The sequence below is a fragment of the Syngnathoides biaculeatus genome, chromosome 12 (assembly GCF_019802595.1).
Source record: "Syngnathoides biaculeatus isolate LvHL_M chromosome 12, ASM1980259v1, whole genome shotgun sequence".
Taxonomy (NCBI): Eukaryota; Metazoa; Chordata; class Actinopteri; order Syngnathiformes; family Syngnathidae; genus Syngnathoides; species Syngnathoides biaculeatus.
In genome coordinates, this window is record NC_084651.1 from 5,500,097 (window position 1) to 5,524,861 (window position 24,765).

Genomic DNA, 24,765 nt, shown 5'->3' on the forward strand with positions numbered 1-24,765 from the left:
TGTCCAGGGCCGACTAATTATTAGTGCAAGTGATTCATCCCGGGGGGCCGCGGGGGTGAATTTAATAAAGAAGTGTTTCCCCCATTTCCGATAAAATCCAAAGGAAGAACTCTGAAATCATGAATAACATAATTTATACCGTGCACTGCAATCAAGCCTTAACTGAATGTTCATTCTCCCGATATTTCTTTAGTTTTGAAAGAATACTCAGGTGTATTTCCCTTGAGGAAAATATCAAAAATAATCCATTCTGAAGTCAAAATGTTGATATTCTTTAATCTTTATATGTTTTGTCACGTTTTAATTTCCATAACTGTCATAGTGGGGGGGGGGGTTCCAATGTGATCAATAAAACCTGTTCTCAGTTTTGAAAATGAGCGACGCTGCACATGAAGCTGATACCGCGAACTTTATTCTTGATATATGATGATGATTAGTTGACTTTGTGTTGCCGTATTGTACGGAGCAGTCAGAACAAGAAGGTGTGTAGCTCCTTTCTGACCTCGCAATAAGTTCTGGTACTCCTCCCTCCTTTGCAATTCTGAAGATCCAATTTTGGCGATCGCTGTGCGCTATCGTCTAACAGTTGCTACGCTCTCAACCTTCTACCACAATCTGGTGTGCTACCATCTTCTGCTTTCGTGGTTCGCACCCCATTCCTGACACCTTTTGATTTTTCAGGGCACTCCGGCCAGTTTTGTGCGCTACCGAGTGGACCAGGACAGGTCGCCGTACAGCGGGAGCATCTTTGATGTGGAGGAAGTGACCGGAAGGATCGTCACCAAGGTCAACCTCAATGAGGAGCCGAGTCTTACCTTTAAGGTGAGTAGACGGATTGATAGAAAGATGATGGAGAGATGGATGGACTGATATAATGTTACTTGCATTGAATGTTTTTTATGTTCTTGGATGGGCATCTTTATTACATTGTAATGCAAAGTTACACATTCTCTTCAAATATCCAAAAGCAATCGACTGCTCACAGTCAGAATCGGAATAGTTCTGTGCTTGAGCAGAAATTGATTGTGCAGAAATTGTCCAGAAATATGGATCGTTTGGGGTTTATTGGTGACTGCCAGTGGTCTGAGAACACCACTGTGAGAACTGCTGCTCTAAAGGAAGAAGTTTCTGAAATGTAAATGAATCAAGAGTGCTCGAGTCGATTCAAGAACACGATACAGACTTTTTGGCTCAGTTGAGAGAAAAAGGAACTGGCAGGTGCGGTCCCTGAATGCCAAACGTGGATGATACGGTATGATAACCTAAACTTGGAAAAATGTTCTCAAGCGGACATCCAATTAACAATGGAAGACCAACGCTTCTTCTTCTTTCTTCTTTATCTTTCGGCTTGTCCCGTTAGGAGTCACCACAGTGTGTTATGTTTTTCCATCTAAGCCTATCTCGGGCATCCTCCTCTCTCACACCCATAGTCCTCATGTTCTCCCTCACCACATCCATCAACCTTTTCTTTGGTCTTCCATTCGCTCTCTTCCCTGGTAGCTCCATCCTTACCATCCTTCTACCAATTTACTGACTCTCTCACCTCTGGACATGTCCAAACCATCGAAGTCTGCTCTCTCGACCCTTGTCTCCAAAACATCCGACTTTGGCTGTCCCTCTAAAGAGCTCATTTCTAACCCTATCCAACTTGCTTACTCCAACCGAAAACCTCAACATCTTCGTTTCTGCCACCTCCTGTTGTCTCTTCAGCGCCACCGTCTCTAATCCGTACATGGCGGATAGTCTTCTGTCACATAGAACACCAGACACCTTCCGCCAACTGTTCCATCCCGCTTGGACCCGTTTCATTTCCTTACCACACTCTTCCCTTGCTCTGTATTGTTGACCCCCAAGTATTTGAATGGAAGACCAACACTGTTTCAAATATCAGGTCAAATAAATACTAGTTCAGCCTTTCCAGTTTTAAATATCAGGCTGTTCATCTGAAGCCAAATATGGCCACTCTGTTTCTCACCACATAGCTACACAGTGACGCTCCGATCAGGACCGATTCGGGTTCAGAGTGATATCTGTGTACTAGATGACATCATTTTTCCGTCACGTCTAAGAACAGTGCTTGAACATCTATAACTTTTTATATAAAGCCATCCCATGGTGACCTTGTTTTTTTTTTTTTCATTTTTTTTAATCTTCTGTTTCGTTTTAAAGAGCAATTTAGGTATTCTGGAACATTTGGTTCTGAGAATATCTGCGGTGTTATATTGTGACAAAAGGTTTTCTCTCTCTGTTTTTCCTCCCTCTTGTTGTGCTTGTAAAATGAATTATGGTGAATGTTGTAAACATTCATCTGGCTGTGTGTGTGTGTGTGTGTGTCTGTGTTTGCGTGTGCGCAGTTGTTTGTCATCGCCTTTGACGACGGCGAGCCCGTGAAGACGAATAACACCTTGGTGGAGATCACCGTCCTTCAGCCGTCCCGCATTCCCGTATTTTCGCAAGAAGAGTACAGGTAAGCACGTTTATTTTGGCAATCCACCATGCTAAAATTAACATTTGCAGACAATATCAAATATCGATATTGCTTCTATTTGGGATTAATGATGTCCAAATTTGAGTGTTGCGATGAGGCAGGAAATGCTGGATTGTTGGATGTCTTTTAAGGAGGATTTTGTCCAAAATTTCTATGTACAATAAACCCTCCGATCTGAAGTGATATTATTGTTACATATATTTTGGACAATAATTGAAAAAACATTGAAAATAAAGAACATTTTTGAAATCCTGTGCCAGCTTTCACAGCCAGACCCCGCCCCGTGACATCACCGGGGCTTAGCATTCCAGACCATTCTTTCTAGCTAAATGTGTTCTGCCCCAAACTGTGAGAAAACGCACCCAAATTTGTCATTCTTTAACCTCCCGTGGGGTAATTTATTATTCTTATGAATATAATTCTTCATTAATTAATATGATTATTTTTGTTTTGTTTGTTGGTTGTTATTTTTCACAAAAATCGACTAAAAAATGCCAATGCTAACCTTAACGTTCTATATTCGTTGAAACCGTATCCGCAAGCAATGGGGTCAGAACAGGAAGCACTTCAGGTGTGACTTTTAGCGTCTGCTCCCATTCCTATTTTTTTCAACAAAGTACTCCTTTAAATATCATCCTGAGCAACTCCCGCGTGATGTGGTGTGTTAAGAGTGATTTTACTTCTCCGAACTGGGTGGAAGACGGACATAAATAAGACGTAAACGGTAACCCAGTTCTATATTCATGATGGCAAATCCTTGTCTGCTCAAAACCAAATTTGAAAGTCTGGATTACGGGTCAAACAGACTAGCCGACTAGCCGACACGTTAACGATACCACTGCGTTATGATTATGATTATTATACCTTGAAGTCGGTTAATCGGCAATCCCGTTTCCGCATTACCAACACCAGACGCCTGAAATCAACAGGTGGTGGGTTAACCTAACAAACCAACAACAGTGCCTAAAAAAAATCATAGGAATATTTCATTTTCTTTGTTTTAGCGAGCTTGTTTCAAGGTGAAACCATGCACAGGAAGTTGAGAATAGCCCAAAAAATGTTTGATTAGTTGACGTTGACTCAATACATAGATTTCCGATGACGGCACCGCAGTCCCAGGATTCCCTTGTCCGCCATCTTGTGTGTCACTACTGGTAATTGGAAACCTATTTATGCTCATCACCGTAGCGATGCTACAGAAGAATCTGAAGTCGTCCAACCCTTAGTCCTGTTGCACCCTGCTGCCTGACACAGTTCTGTCGTGGTACTACACCAAAATTATACTTTGGAGAGAAGACCTTTTTGTTGTTGTTGTATGTGGAGATATCGTTGTACAGTGTGTGTGTGTGTGTGTGTGTGTGTGGTGTGTGTGTGTGTGTGTGTATTTTCTGGATACTTAGTCTGACAGAAGTATTATTTTGAAAATCAGCTGACACTGTAGTCTGTAAATGTTAAACCACTTGTCAACAATGAGTTGACCCACTGTCCTCGTGTCCTCCCTCACCACATCCATCAACTTTTCCTTTGGTCTTCCTCTCGCTCTTTTGCCTGGCAGCTTCATCCTCATCACCCTATTACCAATATACTCACTCTCTCACCTCTGAACATCTCCAAACCATCGAAGTCTGCTCTCTCGACCCTTGTCTCCAACACATCCAACTTTGTTTGTCCCTCTAATGAGCTCATTTCTTATCCTATCCAACCTGCTCACTCCGATCCGAGCGAGAACCTCAACATCTTCATTTCTGCCACCTCCAGTTCTGTTCCTGCTGTTTTTTCAGTGCCACCGTCTCTAATCCGTACATCAAGGTCGGCCTCAACAGTTTTATAAACTCTGCCCTTCGATCTAGCGAAGACTCTTCTGTCACATGGAACACCAGACACCTTCCGCCAATTGTTCCACCCCGCTTGGACCAGTTTCTTCACTTCCTTACCACACTCACCATTGCTCTGGATTGTCGACCCCAAGTATTTGAAGTCGTCCACTCTCGCCATCTCTTCACTCTTCATTCTCCGTCCCTAATATTCATGCACATACATGTATGTTTTACTTCTGCTAATCTTGCGGTCCCACAGTACCACAGTTCCTCTCTTGGTACTCCGTCATAGGCTTTCTGTAGGTCTACAAAGACACAATGTAGCTCCTTCTGACCTCTGTACTTTTCCACGAGCATCCTCAAGGCAAATAATGCCTATGTGGTACTCTTTCTAGGCATGAAACCATACTGTTGCTCGCAGATACTTACTTCTATCCAGAGTCTACCCTCCACTACTCTTTCCCAGAACTTCATTGTGTGTCTTTATTCCTCTATCGTTTCCACAGCTCTGAACATTACCCTTGTTCACAAACCTAATAACAGAAAAAAAGGCTTAGTTGCTAGCTGCATTTTAGAAAAATAGTCGCAAGAGTGTTTGGCAAGTTGGCAAAACCGAATAGCCCTCGCTTTGTCGCGACGGCTCTAGTTCGGCCCACGTTGTCACGGTAACAGAGACCAGATTCCGAAAAACGCTGAAACTCCGAGTGGAGCGTCACAAGTGGATGTTCCGAGTGTTCCGTATCCTTCGTAAAGTCTGAAAATGGCGTGTCAGTGACCTTTTGTTAAGACAACCGAGAACGCTTTTAAACTGTGAAGAAAATACATCATGTGAATTTTTTAAAGTGCTCTTTAAAAAAAATACACAGGCACTAGTCGGTAATATACAAAAATGACTCAACTCATTTCCACAACACTTTGTGCAGGGGGCGAAAGCTAAGTGGGGTTTATTCCACTTTTATTCTTACTATACCTGTAATACCCCATTACTAACACATTAAGTGACTGTATAACAATGCTGAGTTGTATTATTAATCGTTTTATTTGCTTCTATGCTGGACAGCTAAAATATTCCGTTTTGTGGGAACAGTCCGTGACGCCAAATAACTTGGGCAGTGCAGATATAAAGTACACCCCACCCTCAAAGAGCAGCAATAACGCCCATGCAAATGTCATCCTCTTCATGTGTTGGGTCTCACGTTTTAAAAAAATCGGTTCGGATGTTCCCCGCTGTAGTTTATTAGGAGGCACTTTGAGCAGGATTAAGCAGCGACACGAACTGTCAGAAAAGGCAAAACTCATCCGTATTTCTCCGGGCCGCCGATGGGCTGCCACGTGCGGCGCCGCTTGTCCAAGCGCGGCCCGACAAAAGGCTGATCTTGCAGTGACTCAGAAGGACTCCGCGAAGTGATTTATAATTAAACCGCACATGGATTATTAACACTCCAGCTGAAGCATCTTTGAAGAAGTCTCGTTATGCGCGAGCGCTGGCTCCGCCAGCTTGTAACATGCTGCGTCACATACTTGCAGTCGACACACCTGTGTTAGGTGATTCTAGAAGGCTCGGGCACGGGAGGACTGATGGCAAGTTCGGCGCCGACGGGGCTTAACGGGAGCGCTCGTTTTAAGTGGATTGATTTACGAGCTCGCGTGTCAGTCGGCGTAAGCGGAAGAGCCGCCGTAACAGAAACGGACGCGCTATTAAGGCTGGGATCGGCAGGCTGAGCTGTGCCACAGCTGTCGACACAATGACGCGGTTGTGTGTATGCGCGCAAATATGCCCATCCGATCCCCACTTGGGGACTTTCTGTACACTTCCCAGTCGCGACATTTAGTACAACCGCAGGATCTAACGTATAGTGGAACCACGCATACTTGCGGTTCTGCACCTGCCGATTCACCCAATTATGGATCCCCCGCCCCCGTTTTAAAATATTTTTTTGGGGTGGACAATCTTATATATCTTGTGTGTACCAGGCCAAAGATAATTTCCTTACATGCACTTGGTTGCATCAGCTACTGGCTAGCCTGTTAGCTAACATCAGCTCTCCAGATCACGATACATTTCACCTTTAAGAGAGCAGATCTTTGCCATCAATCCGAGCAACAGATTTCCTTCAGTTCCTTGAAGATCATTATCGAAATCTGGATTTCCACCGTGTCTATTTTTTAAATGAACTTTGGCGGGCTTAATACATCTTTGTTTCGACCCTATTCTCTCAACCGCTCTGCCTGGGTCAAATGATATAGAAACGTTAGTTTACTTGTGAGCGGCATGGTGGATCAGGTGGTAAAGCGTTGGCCTCACAGTTCTAAGGACCCGGGTTCGATTCTGGCCCCGCCTGTGTTGAGTTTGCATTTATTAGTTAACATTTATTGGACACTCTAAATTGCCCCAAGGTGTGATTGTGAGTGCTACTATTTGTCTCTATGTGTCTTGTGATTGGCTGGCGACCAGTTCAGGGTGTACCCCCGCCTCCTGCCCGTTGACAGCTGGGATAGGCTCCAGCACTCCCACAACCCTTGTGAGGATAAGTGGCTAAGAAAATGGATGGCTGGATAATTACCGTAATTTCCGACTTACAAGCCGCAACATTTTTCACACGCTTTCACCCCCTGCGGTTTATGCAGTGATGCGGCTAATTTGTGCATTTTCTCTCACGGCCGCAAGGGGGCACTCGAGAGGAAAAGGTAAGAGTGAGACCGGTGGAATATTAGTGCCGAGGAAGTGAGTTTTACCGGTCCGGCCCTGTTAGCGCTGCACTAGTGTGTTACTGCCGTCTATCTGTGATTTTTACCGGTATATTTTTTTTAACCGGCCCTGTTAGCGCAGCGCTAGCATTAGCTGTTTGTCTCTATGTGCCCTGCAATTGGCTGGCGACCAGTTCAGGGTGTACCCCCGCTTCCTGCCTGTTGAGAGCTGGGATGGGTTGCACCACTCCCTGCGACCCTCATGAAGACAAGCGGCAAAGAAAATGGATGGATGGATGGATAGTTTATATTGGTGTTGCTGCTACCTACAAGTGACGCGTAACATCATGGCGATACGGTTTATGAATTCTGATCCATTTCCGCTTCCCCCCATGTAGCACAGCTTTATTCTCCCATTGATAAACATGCACGGCGGCGTCTCCGCTCGCCGGGTCGCTGATCATCGCTTTGCACGGCCGCGCTCGTCCGACACTCATAGAAGGTCCAGAACCGGAAGCCTCCGTGTCCGCGGGGGGGGGGCCCGGGACCGGCGAGACAATACCGAGCGGTGGCGGCATCTGGCCCCGCCTGCAAATGATGAGCCGTGAAAAGCATTAGCCGGGCGCCGGAGCTTCTTCCGCCCCCGACCGCCTTCTCTACTGCTGCGGCGGGGCCGACGCTTGCTCTTTTTAAAAGGAGAGCCGGTTCGTCCCTCACCCGGTCTGTTTCTCCCCCCCGCGACCACAAATCACTCATCACGTCGCTCGCGTCTGTCACCGCGTGGGCAGTAAGTTACGTGAGCAATCAGGTAAGTTGTGCCTCCAGCTCGGGGGCACGCAATCAAAAGGGCTCTGCTGGGTTTTGGCCGGCTTAATGATTCCTGCCCGGGCTTTACGGTCGCCGCCGTCCATCTGCCAGAGGGAAATGAAGGCCTCCCAGTCGTTGTTAGCCGCAATAAAATGCCTCCGACCTCCCGTTTACGCCGTAGCGCCACACCTGCCATTTGTCGCCGAGCTTTCGGGACGGGCGCCGGCATGAGCGGTTTATGTAAGCAGCTCATAAAAGAGAGCGCAAACAATCAAGCGGGAATGTAAAGTTATTCGTAATTGTCTGACTTTGAGAGGATAAAAGCCGCTTGCTTGGGGTAGATGGCTCGGATTTGCTAACCCGTACAAATGCACTCATAGAAATACTAAAAGCATAAAATTCCAAAACTGGCCGTGGATAAATATATTTCAAATACATCATGCGGCAACACCATAACCATCAGATGGTTTAATCGACATCCATCCATCCCAGGGGAGTTGCAAACATTATCATTTTCATCATAACCGCTGTGAATAATACTGTGTCAGCTGATATCTGCTAAATTCTATCTAAAAAATTTTATCCGTACATCCTCAATATAAAGTATCATCGTGTTTGGGGGGTGGGTCAAGAGGGGATTAAAGTTTTTAAACGGTAATTTTTCGTCTTTGCAGTCAATTATAGAGGGTTCCAGTGGATTATTTTTCCGGAAAATACACTGTTATATGTATAAATATGGAATAATGAGAATGAAGATTTCCATACAGTCACTGAATGTGTTACTAATGGGCCATTACAGGTATAGTATGAATAAAAGTGGAATAAACCCCACTTGGCTTTCGCCCCCCGCACAAAGTGTTGTGGAAATGAGTTGAGTCATTTTTGTATATTACCGACTAGTGCCTGTGTATTTTTTTTAAAGAGTACTTTAAAGAATTCACATGATGTATTTTCTTCACCGTTTAAAAGCGTTCTCGGTTGTCTTAACAAAAGGTCACTGACACGCCATTTTCAGACTTTACGTGGGATACGGAACACTCCGAAGATCCACTTGTGACGCTCCACTCGGAGTTTCAGCGTTTTTCGGAATCTGGTCTCTGTTACCGTGACAACGTGGGCCGAACGAGAGCCCTCGCGACACAGCGACGGCTATTCGGTGTTGCCAACTTGCTAAACACTCTTGCGACTATTTTTCTAAAATGCAGCTAGCAACTAAGCCTTTTTTTTTTTTTTTTTTTTTTTAATATGGTGTCTGTTATTAGATTTCTGAACAAGGGCGATGTTCAGAGCTGTGGAAACGATAGAGGAATAAAAATAATGAGCCACAGTATGAAGTTATGGGAAAGAGTAGCCGAGGCTAGACTCAGGTCAGAAGTAAGTATCTGCGAGCAATAGTATCGTTTCGTGCCTAGAAAGAGTACCACAGATGCATTAGTTACGGTCAGAACGATTGTCTTTGGAGACCTAGAGAAAGCCGATGACAGAGTACCAAGAGAGGAACTGGAGTACTGTGGTACCGCAAGTCTGGTGTGGTGGAGAAATATGTTAGAAGAGTACAGGACATGTATGAGTGCAGCAGAACAGCGGTGAGATGTGCCGTAAGTATGACAGAAGAATTTAAGGTGGAGGTGGGACTGCATCAGGGATCCGCGCTGAGCCCCTTCTTGTTTGCCGTAGTAATGGATAGCCTGACAGATGAGACTAGACTGGAATTCCCTTGGACCGTGATGTTTGCAGATGATATTGTGATCTGCAGTGAAAGCAGGGTACAGGTGGAGGAGCGATTAGAAAGATGGGGACAAGCACTGGAAAGGAGAGGAATGAAAATTAGCCAAAGTAAAACAGAATATATGTGGCGGAGGAGGAAGAGTGAAGCTGCAGGGAGAAGAGATGCCGAGGGAGGATGACTTCAAATACTTTGGGGGCAACAATACAGAGCCATGTTAAGGAAGTGACGAAACGAGTCCAACCGGGGTGGAACAGTTGGCGGAAGGTGTCTGGTGTTCTATGTGACAGAAGAGTCTCCGCTAGGATGAAGGCCAAAGTTTATAAAACAGTGGTGAGGCCGGCCGTGATGTACGGATTAGAGACGGTGTCGCTGAAGAAACAACAGGAAGTAGAAATGAAGATGTTGAGGTTCTCGGTCGGAGTGAGCAGTGTTGGATAGGATTAGAAATGAGCTAATTCGAGGGACAGACAAAGTTGGATGTTTTGGAGACAAGATTAGAGAGCAGACACCGATGGTTTGGACGTGTTCGGAGGCGAGAGAGTGAGTATGTTGGTAGAAGGGTGCTGAGGACGGAGCTACCAGGCAAACCAACCAAACCCTCCCATACTTAAGTTAAGGTGCAAACCGTGCATATTCTTACATTGACTTAGAATATTGTCTGGTTCTTGGTGAACTCTTAGGCCCACTACTCTAATACTGGCAGTAATCAAAGATGTAAAAAGAATATATAAAATTTTCGGTTTTAAACCTTAGAACTGCTACTTTAAAGCCAAAATCTGAAATTAAACACAATATTGATCATCAGCAAATCCTCACAGGAAACGCGACGTCTTTTAAAAGTCTGTATTTGAATAGAAATGCACGTGAGATTTATGGGCTCCGTCGCCAGAAGAGGACCCAATTTATGTCTGCGACACCTCGGGCGGGATTCAGCTCGTTAGAAGGAGAATAATATCTCCCTGCGGGCGAGGCCTCCAGATGGCGGATGATTTAGTCAGCCGCTATAAAACACGCAATCCGCCGCTGGTGGGTCTGTTTGTGTGATGTCACGGCGCATCGCTGGCCAAGCTTGACCCGCTGTTCAATAATCGTAATGATGATGATGATTATGTCACATGACTGGCGGTCATGATTTGAATGAATGTCTCCACGAATGCAAATATGTTCATGTTTATTTCATTGTTTTGTTGTTTTGTTTTTTTTTTAATAACATTGGCTCGACTTTCAAGTTTAATTTGTTCTGTGATCGGGCTCTCTTTAAACCTGCAGATAACCTGCTTGCATTCCCCCAAAGTATGTAATATAATAATCTAAATAATATATAATAATGTAGTTTTATTATAGTGTGACCACATCCTGATACAATTTTTATTATAATTAAAGTATAATTTTCATGCAATATATGTATGTGGCACATAAATCAGAAAAAAACACCAAGGCCTGATAATGTCATCAAGCTATAACGTGTCACTTCTCTGAAGCTAACTCTGTTAGCTAATGCTAATCTGTGCAGCCAACAAAACTCAATGCAGCTCAGCTTACCTTTTCCCCTTGACATTTAACAAAATGCCTCTAATCATTTTTATCCCGGTGACACCATAATTTATTGCCGTTCGCAATCCATTTTACAAGCCTGCGAGTTTGTCCAAGTCTGCTCTTAACAGGTCGGTTCCGGATCGATTACCCAAACTTAAATTGGTTTCAAATGCAGAGAGGAAAAAGAAAATCACGGCGGTATCTAACTTACGAGGATGTCACTGGTGCAGGGTGGAAGGAGGCCCTCCCTCTGAGCTGCTTTTACCTCCCCAAAATCCAAATCCTCACCCCTAATATGCTCTAACCCTGCAACCAGGGAGCGGCTTTGCCCATTTCTGAGGCCGGTAACACTTACCACCCATTGAGAGTGAAATTAAATAACCAATGACGAGCTAACGCCGGCGAGGAGCTAACCCTAGCGAGGAGCTAACGCTAACGAGGCCTACATTGGACCACAGGGACACTTACCACCCATTAAGGGTGAAATTAATTAACCAACAACGAGCTAATGCTAGCGATGAGCTAACCCGAGCGAGGAGCTAACGCTAACGAGGCCTACATTGGACCACAGGGACACTTACCACCCATTGAGAGTGAAATCCAATAACCAGCGAGGCACTAACGCTAGTGAGGAGCTAACACTAGCGAGGAGCTAACGCTAGCGAGGACCTAACGCTAACGAGGCCTACATTGGACCACAGGGACACCACCTATTGAGAGTGAAATTAAATAACCAACGGCGAGCTAACGCTAGCGAGGAGCTAACGCTAGAGAGGAGCTAAAGCTAGCAAGGAGCTAAAGCTAGCGAGGCCTACATTGGACCACAGGGACACTTACCACACATTGAGAGTGAAATTAAATAACCAACGAGGAGCTAACCCTAGCGAGGACCTAACGCTAGCGAGGCCTACATTGGACCACAGGGACACTTACCACACATTGAGAGTGAAATTAAATAACGAACGACGAGCTAACGCTAGCGAGGAGCTAACCGTAGCGAGCAGCTAACCCTAGCAAGGAGCGAACACTAGCGATGAGGGTTCCAAGCCCGGATCGCCGTAAATAGTAACCAAGAAGTGTTGTGTGCTCCGAGCCAACAAAGCAAGTGTAACAGCGACTCAATGCTCCGTGCTATTACTACCCCCGCCATTGAGCAAACAAAACAAAAATAACCATGTACAGCGTTCGAGCGGTTGAGCCAGAATGCACACAGGCGGAAATCGATGTGTCGGGAGGAGCGTGGCGTTGACGACAACAATGACAGTCCCAACTTTAGTCCCTCTAGTTTTCTCTGCTGATGGTCAGCGCTTCCACTAAATGTCTCGAGTCCCAGGACTGTTCCCCGCTGCGCCTTGCGTTTCATTCAAGTGGTTGCAGATGGCCGCACGTCTTTGCGATCCGTACAGCGGGCGGAAAAAGTCTACACGCCGCTTTTTTCAATGCTAGCTTTTTGTTTCATAATAATGGGGAAAAAAAAAAAAAGATGAGTCATTCCTAAACTTGTTTTTCCCCACTAGTAACGTGACCTAGAACCTGTGCAATTCATCTTTTCAAAGGGCAAAGTAAAAAAAAGCAACTGAGAGAGCGCGGTTGCACAAGTGTACACACCGTCTTGTGACTGGGACGTGGCTGCGTTCGCAATTAATTTCAGATATTTCACAAAGAGGCCTATTTGCATACAAGCAATTAAAAAGTCCATATTTTTGTCCATTTTTAAAGCCGACTTGTCGCTTTTGGTGCACATCCAGCGAAATTGTATCCTCCCCCCTTGCCCCTCGCCCATCTAATAGTCATCACAATAAAATCAACTAGTGCAGTAAAATCATGAATTATTTGAAATTCTGCGATGAAATATGCATCAACACTGCGAGTTGTCTCGCTGCGCAACAAGCCTCGTTTTCCCTTGGTCCCGTCGTTCTTTGTGAGCCATCCAAGTTTTGAGAAACTTCCAGCTAAAAAAAAAAAAAAAAAAGGGCGTGTGGCTTCCTTTCGATGACCGAAAGAAACCATTCATAATATTTTAAATTAAAATCAAATCATGATAAGTCACATAATGAAGTGGAAGTCATAGAATAATATTCTCAAATGGTTATTATCCACCCCTACTCCATTATTCAGCTCTTAACTCCCATGTATCAGGACGAGATTATTACATGTTCTTGTAATAATAATGTTCATTATTTTCTTTCTTTTTATCGTTGAATAGGCTGGAAGGAATTATGGTTGGGAGCAGGTGCTCAAACCAGGGGGGAAAAAAGTGACCCATCACTAAAATTATTCCTTTGATTTGGGGGAAAAAAATAAAACGGATATGAGAAAACCGATCCGAGATATAGGAAGGCTGGTACCCTTGCAGGCCCGCTAGAGTTCTGCGTGTCTTTTGTTTTCATTATGTGGCCATTTTTTTATTGAGATGAATCAATTTTTGAGCATAGTGATCAAGAGCAACTTATTGACTCTTGAGCGAATCATTATTTCATAATTTTCATTGTTTCCGAGATGAAGCATTAGTGCTATCAGTAAAACTCAGGTGCTCGAACACCATTGGAGCTCTTTCTGTACACATGCCTGCTCGCTTGAAGTTGTGTTATTCAGGGGTCCATTTGCTTTTCTGACTGAAATGACAAAGTTATTATTATTATTTTTTTAAAATAAGAATACTTCTGTGTTGGATTTTTAAGGCGTTTGGTTTCAAACCTAATTAAATTCGAGTCACCAGCTTGTGAACATAAGGAGCTGGTGATGCCTCTATGAAACGCAACGCCTTTGCTGCAGGTGGTGAAGTTCTTATATGTTCACAAATGTTGGAAGCTTAGTCAGACAACAGTAAGATGATTGTTTATACAATTTAAAATCAAGGAAACCGTGTTGTGCTAATTTGCCGGCTGTCGGCCTTTCGGATTTGTCAAAGGCCGGAAAGCAAGGTCGGTACATTTTTAGTATGAGTCAAGACCAACATTTGACTTTTAAATGCAGTCATAATAGTCACTACGAGGATATTGCACAGTGATGATCTTGGGAGGCGTTTCTAACATTCTGAAGAGATTACTGTGATTTTTTTTCCACGCGCTTCCAACCCTTCGGTTTATGCGGTGATGCGGCTAATTTGTGCATTTTATCTAACGGCCGCAAGGGAGGCAATCTAGCAGAAAAGGTAAGTGGGAGACCGGTGGAAAATATGTGCCGAGGAAGTGACTTTTACCGGTCTGCCCCTGTTGGCGCTGCGCTAGTGTGTTACTGCCGTGTGTCGATGATTTTTACCGGTATGTTTTTTTTTTTTTTTTTTTAACCGGCCCTGTTAACGCGGCGTTAGTGCTAGCATGGCGCTACTGTTAGCATTGCTAAAAATTTTCTATAGAACATTTCTAAAGAATTATAGAACTTTAGGACCAAAGTAAGAAATTCTATACAAAATCACAGCCAAAGGCCTATAGAACAAATTGTTCTACAAAAATTCTATAGAATTCTATAGAAAATCTTTAACAGGGTATAGCGTGCTGGCGCTAGCGTTAACGCGACGTTAGCGCTAGCATGGCGCTACTGTTAGCATTGCTAAAAATTTTCTACAGAACATTTCTAAAGAATTATAGAACTTTAGGACTGAAGTAAGAAATTATATTGTTCTGTATAAATTCTATAGAAAATCACAGCCAAAGTTCTATAGAACAAATTGTTCTACACAAATTCTATAGAATTCTATAGAAAATCTTTAACAGGGTATAGCGTGCTGGCGCTAGCGTTAACGCGACGTTAGCGCTAGCATGGCGCTACTGTTAGCATTGCTAAAAATTTTCTACAGAACATTTCTAAAGAATTATAGAACTTTAGGACTGAAGTAAGAAATTATATTGTTCTGTATAAATTCTATAGAAAATCACAGCCAAAGTTCTATAGAACAAATTGTTCTACACAAATTCTATAGAATTCTATAGAAAATCTTTAACAGGGTATAGCGTGCTGGCGCTAGCGTTAACGCAGCAACGCTATACGAATTTTGTCTTAAATGCTTGTCCGTGGTGTGCATTTCTCTAAAAACCTGTTTTAAGGGGCCAGTCCTGTCCCTCGCATGTGCGCCAACCCATCGCCGACATCATCTCGTTACACCAACGTCAAATTCGGCTTTCGTTACCATGACGACCAAGCCTGAACTTTGCGCGCCACAGGTGCTTTACGGGCTGCCCCTTTGGTCATTTCACCGGCAACTGCGTGCGTAACTGGGCGGCTGGCTGCAACCAGCAAGTGTGTGCATAATCACTGGCTGGATCTCGCCGGTGAGTGTGTGCGTTCTGCTGGATTGACTTGATGAATTGTCACACACTCCTACCTACAACTATTTGCATACAAGAAAAATTCAAATCCATCGGTGCTGCTTGTTTGGATCAGCTGTTCCCAGATGTCAGTTATGGTCCCACTCGTCCTGCCTTCCGGCGGGAAGTGTGCCCACTCCGCAGTTTGCCCTCCAGCCGTTTAGACATTGCGGGACTTTGTAATTGAGGATAATATTTTATTAGCGTACGCGTTTTTTTTTTTTTTTTTCAAAGGTCACTGTGCTAATTGAGGTGCAAGAAACCCAAAGATTATGCAAGCGGTGTAAAACCGGTCGAGTCGAGAGACTGTAATTACTGTGGTTGTATGGAAAGCCATTTGGAAATTTATTCATTATCCTTGATGTCCAACTTGAGATCTATTTACTCATACATACTATGTCTTTTATGTATAAGATTATTCAGTGCACTAGTAGAAAGACCAAGGCAGCCCACTAGAATAAATGTGATGTTTTTTCAGCTACTAGTGCCACTTTTGGCCCATTAGTTTGCAATTAAAGCTTACAAACAAATGACTGTACTAGTAGACTCTTGGACCTTGCTAGTAGCACCAAATTGTCCTTTGTGCAGTAGTAGTGTTATTTGTCCAGCGCTAGGGTGGGCATAAACAATGAAATACTGTCATACCATTTTTATCCATCCATCCATTTTCCTTGCGCCTTATCCTCACGAGGGTTGCGGGGAGTGTTGAAGTCTATCCAAGGCGGGGTACACTTTGAACTGGTTGCCAGGCAATCACAGGGCACATCGAGACAAACGGCCGCACTCACAATGACACCTACGGACAATTTAGAGCGTCCAATTAATGTTGCGTGTTTTTTTGGGATGTGGGAAGAAACCGGAGTGCCCGGAGAAAAAAAATCCACGCAGGCACGGGGAGAACATGCAAACTCCACACAGGGATTGAACCCGGGTCCTCAGAACTGTGAGGCTAACGCTTTACCAGCTGATAGACTGTTCCGCCGCACCAAACGATATTTCATTTAAAAAAAAAAAAAAAAGTTATTTTACGGCTGGAATCATGATATAAAAGATTTTAGATGGGCTAATGGAATTTGCCGTGGATGTTATGGTAACTATAAACCTTCAAACAAGTCCTACTTTTTGCAGGTACTTTTGGAAGGTTAGACTATCAAAGTCAGAACTTTGGTATTGTGACAACACTTCCACATAACAGTTTTGCAGTTTTGGTATTAATATTTCATGGAGTAGTGGAAAAAACTTTGCTATTCATACTAGTAAAACATATGTATACGCTTTAACTTGTAGTTCTAGTGGTGCACAAATTTCGTCTAGTTTTGCCTCACTAGTAATATGTCGTTGTCTTACTAGTACTCTAGTCCTGCTAGTGTGCAGAAATATCACAGTTATGGAAGACTAGCAGGATTTTTTTTTTTTTTACGAGTAGTTATGTACTATAAGTGCCCCCTGGCCTTTTTACTGGTGTCCTTTTTATTATTGTTCTGAATCGTCTTACTAATGAACTGGTCAAAAATAATCCTTTCAAAACTTCTCGCGAGGAATCGACATTTCAAAAACCACAGGTCGAGTTTTCCGAGATCTCGCCGCTATTGTTCCTCCCGCCGTGTACGCGTTCATTGCCTCCACACCTCCTCGTAATTACGCTTTCAGAAGGCCGACTCCAAAGGTGATTTCTTATTGATTTATTGTTCCGTCTAATAGCTTTTAAGTAACATAGTTAGCTGCATTGGCGCTCTTGTCGAGGTTGCATTACGCTCTCTAATCTTGCATGGCACATAAACGTGAATGAGCGTGTTCTTTGTGACGGGCCGCAGCCCCCCCACCCCCCCAGACCCACACCCCTCTGTGCCCCACTGTGTCTTTCTATTGCAATGCCACTGTGGTACAAGCATATTTTGTTTGTCTATAGAATACACTGAACAATACATTGGCTGGCAGTAAGTGTTTATTGGTATTCTTTTTACAATTAAATACCCTTTACGGGGGCTTTAATATGCCCAAAAACCTACTTTTTTCCCCTCCAAGACCGTGTACAGTACAGCCTCGGTTCTCGACCACAATCCGTTCCAGAAGGCGGTCCGAGAAGCGATTTGTTCAAAAGCCGAATCGATATTTCCCATTACAATGAATGGGAAAAGAAATAATGCGTTCCATGCCTAAAACAACAAGGCTTTTTAAAGCATTTTTGTATCTTTTCCTGATAATAAACTGCATAGTTGTAGTACATGTATAGTTTAAATACATTATATAGTAAAATAATTTAAGAAATATTTTTATTTTTTGCTTAAAACGTATAATGTTTTAGTAGTAGAGACTAGGCTGGGATCTTTTTTATGAACAAAAGTGCAGAATAACTTTAAACGAGCAATAATAAGTGGGGGGGAGCAAAACAAACAAAAAATGCCCAAAAAAAAAATATTAACTCGCAACACGAGTTCGCGAAATCTTTGAAACAAAAATGCATAAATGCTAATGGAACAAAGCATTATTAAAGTTCACAAGAAAAAAGCAATTCAAAACGGTCAACTGACTTGCCCCCTTTTCATAAAGAATGAATCTAGTGTCGCTTGTTTCTGCCGTCTTTTAATCACTTTTAGGAAGTGGCCCATCACAACATTAAAATTTTGCAGTGCTCAGCTACATTTGGCTTTATTGGAGTGATGAAGTTCTTCGAAATTATGGATTTCGCTCCATTTGGCACGGATAGCTTTTTTAGTATGAGTATTTTTTAGTATGACGTCATCCACAAGCAACGATTCAGTTTTAGGTATATCGATTTTGTAGTGTGACATTTGAACGACAACCCCCCGACCCCCGCCTTGACGTCGACCAGTCGGACTGCGTATTGCGACCGGTGCGTCGCCTCCGTTGCTCACCGTTGTCTATGTTTACAAAGCTGTAGAGCATGAATCCACATAAGCCCGTCATCTGTTCGTAGAAACGGTAGTGGTAGCACTAGCTGGCTTCATAACGTGATTGTGCCTGTTTTTGTCGCCATGGTAGTGGTTGTACCCGGTAGCGGTGACAGATTTTTCTTTGGCGCCCCCCCTCCCCTCTCAGTGTTTGTTTTGACAAGACAAAGCCCCAACGATTGCAAAAGATGGGATGCGCTGGTATCATAATAAATGCCGTGTTGCCGCTGTTTGACTGAGATACGGCATGACGTCATTGCGATAGCTTAACACGGCGCAGGCGTTGGTGAGTGGGCGCGGACACTTTTTTGTTTGTTGTTGTCAGTTTTGATTGAAAGAGCTGAAATTCTTTCAATCGCAGGAGTCTTGTTTACTTTCCTCCAAGCCAACGTGCCGATACCGCTCCAGGCCGACGTTAGAACCGAACCTTTTTAACACAGTCGTTGGAATCGCCCGCTCCTTTAATCACTCCGACGCGCCGCATCCCATTTAACGAGGCCATACGTACACGTTCAAAGTGGAGCGGAGAGCCTTGACACGGTGAAAAGCCCCCACCCGACCCGGGGCCCCCGCGGCACACGGCGAGCTTTTGTACGCCTCTGCCTGCTCTCTTGTGCGTCACGCCGCCTGTCGGGCCCGAGGCGGGCGCGTCGGCTGACACCGGTGCGCCGCGCGCGTTTCTCGTGGCGTGTCGTTCGCCCTCTCATGTTGACACCGGGATTCTAGGACGCTGCCAGAAAACACGTTTTAGCTCTCCCACTCCACAGTGAATAGGAGAAATTTTTTTCCCTCCGATCATTAGCATATGAAAGGAATGAAAAGTGACTTTTGGCGGATTGCTTTGCTAAGTCTGCCTTTGGAGTTGCAGCCGTGCCTCATGTTTAGTTGCAGGGGCATGTTGAAAAGTGCCCCACCAGATCCAACAGGTGGTGCTGTTGTGCAACAACCCAAGAAATTATTTGAGTTCAAAACAAATATAGTAGGACAGACCTTGCTTCTATCAATAGCCTTGCCTTATAATTTAAAATAAATCAATAAAATTCTCATTTTTATTATGTTATCATTGAAATGACAAATTTTTCAGTGGCTGTATTACAATTGTATTTTCATAAATTCTCAACATTTTTCTTCGATGAAGTTCTTCCCAAGTTCAAGTTCTTCTCTTCTAAAATGTTACTGCCGTACTATTTGCACCATCTTTTATTTTTTTAATTGAAAGTGCATGAATCAATTTGCAAAGCGACAAACGTGATTTCATCCACTTCAAATTGAACGTGTTCCCTTTGTAATATTTCAGCTTTTAAAAGTGAAATTAGAAGTTTTACAAAAGTGTGCTTGAAAAAGGCTTGTGAAATTCCATCTTTTCTTTCTACAAATTTTGCAATTTTATTACGTCTATTAAGACCAGAATTTTTAAAAAATTACTATTGCAGCTTTATTCATGTCTTTTTTTTTTCAAGTTCATTGAGTAGCAAGTAGCTTCTCAATCATAATATGATTTTAACCTTTTAAAATTACGACTTTATTTTTCCCATAAACTTCCCACTTTGTTCTAGCAAAATTAGGAATTTTACTGTCATTTTATCCCAATTTAATTCCTGAAACAACAACAAAAAAAATTGAGACAAATTAAATTAACTAATATTTTTATCATGACTGTCTGCCGATTGGTAATGACATCTTATTCCATTATATTCCATAGAAAAATGTGCGCGTGTGTAAATGTATTTTGTATATATTATTGTGTGTATATATATATATATATATATATGTGCATATATACTGTGGGTGTATATATATATATATATATTATATATATATGCCTTGTGAAATCTGCCTAGCAACAAATTCAATATAACAAACATAACATAATGTGTGGCGTGACAACAAATTCTATGTTGAGGCCTTTTTTTTTCTTTAAAAAAAAAAAAAAAAATATATATATATATGGCGGCACGGTGTATCAGCGGCTAAAGCATTTGCCTCACAGTTCTGAGGAGCCGGGTTCGATCCCGACCCCGCCTGTGTGGATTTTGATTGTTCTCCCCTGTGCCTGCGAGGGTTTTCTCCGGCCACTTCAGTTTCCTCCCGCATCCCAAAAACATGCAACATTAATTGGACATTCTAAATTGCCCCTAGGTGTGATTGTGAGTGCGGGTGTTTGTCTCAATGTGCCCTGCGATTGGCTGGCGACCAGTTCAGGGTGTACCCTGCCTCCTGCCCGCTGACAGCTGGGATAGACTTCAACACTCCCCGCGACCCTCGTGAGGATAAGCGGCAAAAGAAAATGGATGGATGGATATATATATATATATTGGTTGTGGTTGATGTGTCACTGTTTTCTTGGTAGAAAACTATCTGTATTTATTTGAGGGCAGATTAACTCTCTTTCATTTTTTGTAGCAGTGGTTCAATCTGTCCAGAAAAAAAGCAATGCTTTTCTCATCCAGCTTGTCATATATGGAACATCTTTATATTAATCTCTACCCCTGGGTCCGTCTCTTGGTATTTCTTTGCAGCTTAGAGCCTCTCCAAAAGAACAATTTTGTCAGGCCGTGATAACAGCTCGCTCTGCCCGCTGCATGCGGCGTCGGTAGAAGACACGGGCGGGGGCCCTGCGATATGCCCGCTATATACACAGCTTCTCGTTTTGTGTCAAAAAAGAGGAAATAGGGGCGGAAAAAAGTGTAAGCGCCCCTTGCACAGAAGATTATATTGTGTCGCCGCTATCCTGATAACTCCTCCTGGAGAGGGATTCTAGGAACACGGTCACAATTCGCTCACCAAGCCAAGCAATTTCAAGCCAGTACAGTGGCTGCTTGTCCAATCTTGGATTTTGTTAAAGCTCCATTCTTCTAGGCAAAAAAAAAAAAAAAAAAAAAAACAACAGGAAGTCTTCAACCTGGCATAATATGTGCGCATCTGAAAGAAACTCGTCGCGTGACATTAGAGCGGGGCTCACGCTCGTCTCGGATCCGCCAACGGTGTGGTTATTTTTCAGCGCAATCAATCAGGAAGCGGCCACTAGCAACGATTTAATTGTCACTGATCCGCCGCGCTTTTTCGTCGGGGAGGGAGGGCTTCAACTTCCTGCATAATGTGACCGCAGATGCGTGTTATGTAGTCATTTCCAATAAATGATATGCAGGATGAAGGCAGTAAAATGTTCCTACCGTGTTTCTCGGCCATGTAAGGCTGTGTGCAGTACACGGTATAAATTTGCTCTACGGTAGAAATTTGGACTCAATTTATAAATGGAGCAATAATAGCCAATCAATACGTGATACGGACTGTACGTTCAATATGTAAATACAACCACTCACTTCTAAACACCACAATGACATTACTCGTGATCTTCCCAAGTAAAAAATACTCACCCTGCTTTACACGCGCAGTACGATTCCACTATTTAATCCTGTTGGATTTCAATATGAAGTTTGCGAGGCGTCAAACTTTTTTGCACCGATCGCCAACATTTCGCTGTCACTCTGACATTGCGTCCCGTTCCGTCCAAAATCTTAATTCCGTGTACATATCCTTGCGTGAAATAGTTGAGACCTCTCTGTAGAACTCTGTTGGACAAGCCTGACGCATTTGGCAAAAAAAAAAAACCATACCGGAATATTATCCGGAATACGCGATAGAGAATCGACTTCAGACATGTTATGTTCAGTCGTCATTTTGGAAGCTTGTGGGGCATGGTAACTGTAGAAAAGGGGGCGGAGCTTAAGATCGCCAGTCGGAAATGTCCATTGCCTTAAAGGCCTCTTTACAGTACGTGCGCATTGCATCACGTGACTTTGCATTGCCGCACACATGTCAAAAAAAGTTGCTGCACGGAGAAAGACGTGGCGATCATCTGTCGCGATTGGTCCGTTTTAGTCACATGCTGTTATGACTTATTCATCGTTCCTCCCTGCTGCACATACCACCTCCGTCACTGCCTTCATGATTGAATTTCTATCATAATTAAACGTGCACGTAGGTCCATTTGTCCAAGCAGACACTCTTCCGTCGGTCGCATTGTTCTTGTTTTGTACCTTGTTGCGGAAAGGAAAGGAAAGATGGCCACCGGAAATGACCAAAATTGTGCCGGGAGAAACTCTTTGCTATGTTGTCCCAACCAATACCAGCTGTAGTGACACCTCTGGCTTGGAGAGGAACTGCAGCAGATTGTCAAATCTATGCGTGAATAGCGTTTGAGTATAAATTAAACTAGCCAGTGACGTCACAGCAGGTGCCGCATGCGTGAGTATAAAGAGGCCCTAATGGTTGTGGATCTCACAATAGTGTAAGTCTTGGTACATAGGTGTCAAACTCAAGGCCCGGGGGCCAGATGCGGCCCGAAACATCATTTTCGGTGCCCCGGTGAAAGCAAATCACGTTCGCTAACTTCTGGGATTTTTGTCAAAATCTGTACCCAAATTGTCGTAGTAATAAACAATAATGTATCTTTATTGCATTTACTCAAACCCTTTTTCTACAGTAACTTGAAAAATACGTAAAGAAACTTTTATCCTTGTCTTTTGATTTCAAAACTAGTTATCCTTCAGCTATCCTTGTTGTGTCATAATATGTATAAATGTATGTAATACTATGATTTGGTGATTAAACATTTACATGGTTTCACTGTTCTAACAGCTCTCTGAGGGAAATCATAACTATAATGAGATTTGAGACAAAAATTATTTTGACTTCCCTGCCTTAGTACAATCAATATTTATTGCTAATATCAGAAATGTTTGCTCTTTAATTTTGAGCTTGGAGAGATGCATAATAAATGTTCTCAAAATGACATTTTTAATCAATTTGGCTTCACTGAGAAACTACGTAACCCATTCAGAAACATTTATAATTTTTACAATTAATTGTATATCGCAATATATGTATACACCATTACCGTGAACAAGATTCAATTTATGTTGTGATATGAATTATAGTCCATGCCGCCCTGTCCTAACAGTCAGAAACTTGTTGGCCAGAAAACAATATAATAAATATTACAGATGTAATATGGGAAGAAATAACAGCTTTTTGGTTTCCGGAATCTCTCTACTGTTAGTAGAGAAACCAGATTCAGGCTACTCACAAAAAGTTTAGGATTTTACACGATGAACCCAAAATACTCAAAAACCTTTCGAGTTGAAGTCTATTTAACTTGCAACTTTTTTTTGCACATGTCCAACTGTTTAGTTTGACAGTAGATGTAGCAAAATTTTGCTGATCTCTAATGAGGAGGCGAATGGGGAAAATTCCCAACGGGTGATCAACCCGCGAATAGACCAGTACATTTCCAGTCGCAATTAGAATTGCTGATTTTCAAAAGCATCACGCTGTTCCCATTTAGACATCATGCCACCGAGATGCGTGTTCTCGGGAGGAAGTGGCCTCTGATCTTAGGAATTCACTCAAACGCATTGATGTGGACCCCCTTGGAAAAGCGGCAAAAGTGAACTTGTTCCCTACTGACTTAAAAATTTCACGCAGAGTTGCTGTAAAAGCCGAGTCGACCAAAGTTTTCTTTCCCGTGCTGTATTCTTTTACTGAACATAGAGTGGGTTCTTAACCTTAAAGCGCATTCATTTGCGGCTTAATAAAAAGCAATAAATGCTAATGCATAACTACAGCTTTAAAAAGGTGTTTTGTTTTTTTTTTTTCCCCACCGAGATGTCTGTGAGTCAGCTAATGGCGCGGCGCGACTTTTCAGCGGCAGAGGTGTGTAATCAAAAGCAGCTGATACGATTGTTGCCGCTCACCGCTCACAAATTACAGCTGCCATAAATAGAGAGACGGCGGCCGCGGCGGCCCGGTGCGCGCGTGTGCCTCGAGTCCTGATTCCAGCCTATCGCGTCGTCTCGCTCTGACACCTTGTTGTGCTTCTCTGACTGATTTGCGACTCGTCGTTCTCATCGTCGGTGTGCCTTTCGGGGCCGCTGTTTAAAACCCGCGTTATCGTCGAGAAGTTTTAAAGGGGCCGTATCGTGGGGGAAAAAAAATGACTTTTCAATTGCTTGTTTCCAAATAGTCGGGTCTCTGGAGAGGCCGTCCGCCCGTCAAGTGTGAAAGTCGGCGAGCAAGTACGCTTTTGTTTTCTGCCAATTTGTGACAACGCGTCTGTGAGGGCGCCCCGCTGCGCCGCCCCGCTGGTGTGCAACAGCGGGGCAAATTTACTCAATAAATGTCCTACACTGGGTTTTATCCATCCATCAATGGCCAACTGGGCTGCTAGATCGGCAATTGGAAATCGGCTACACAGAAGTAGTAGTAGTAGTAGTAATAGTAGAGAGAGCTGTTTGAATAGATACCTTAGACCACGGGTGACCAACGCGGTGCCCGCGGGCGAATGGTAGCCCGCGAGGACCACATAAGGCGCCCGCGAGGTATGTTCTAAAAATACCACAGGCCACAAATTGTTGCTATTATTCGTGCTTTAAATTCTGAATCTGACTTGCTTACGTGAATTCCAATTTTAAAATACCTG

General features: G+C 43.4%; 1 protein-coding gene across 1 annotated transcript in view; it reads left to right on the forward strand.

The window, feature by feature from the left end:
- The window catches only part of LOC133509551 (protocadherin-15-like), a 284,180-nt gene that overhangs the window by 212,331 nt on the left and 47,084 nt on the right, over positions 1-24,765 (forward strand). Inside the window, exons 23-24 of the mRNA XM_061836682.1 lie at positions 682-822; positions 2,355-2,467. Coding sequence (XP_061692666.1) covers positions 682-822; positions 2,355-2,467 — 254 coding nt within the window. The remainder of the gene's footprint in view (positions 1-681; positions 823-2,354; positions 2,468-24,765) is intronic.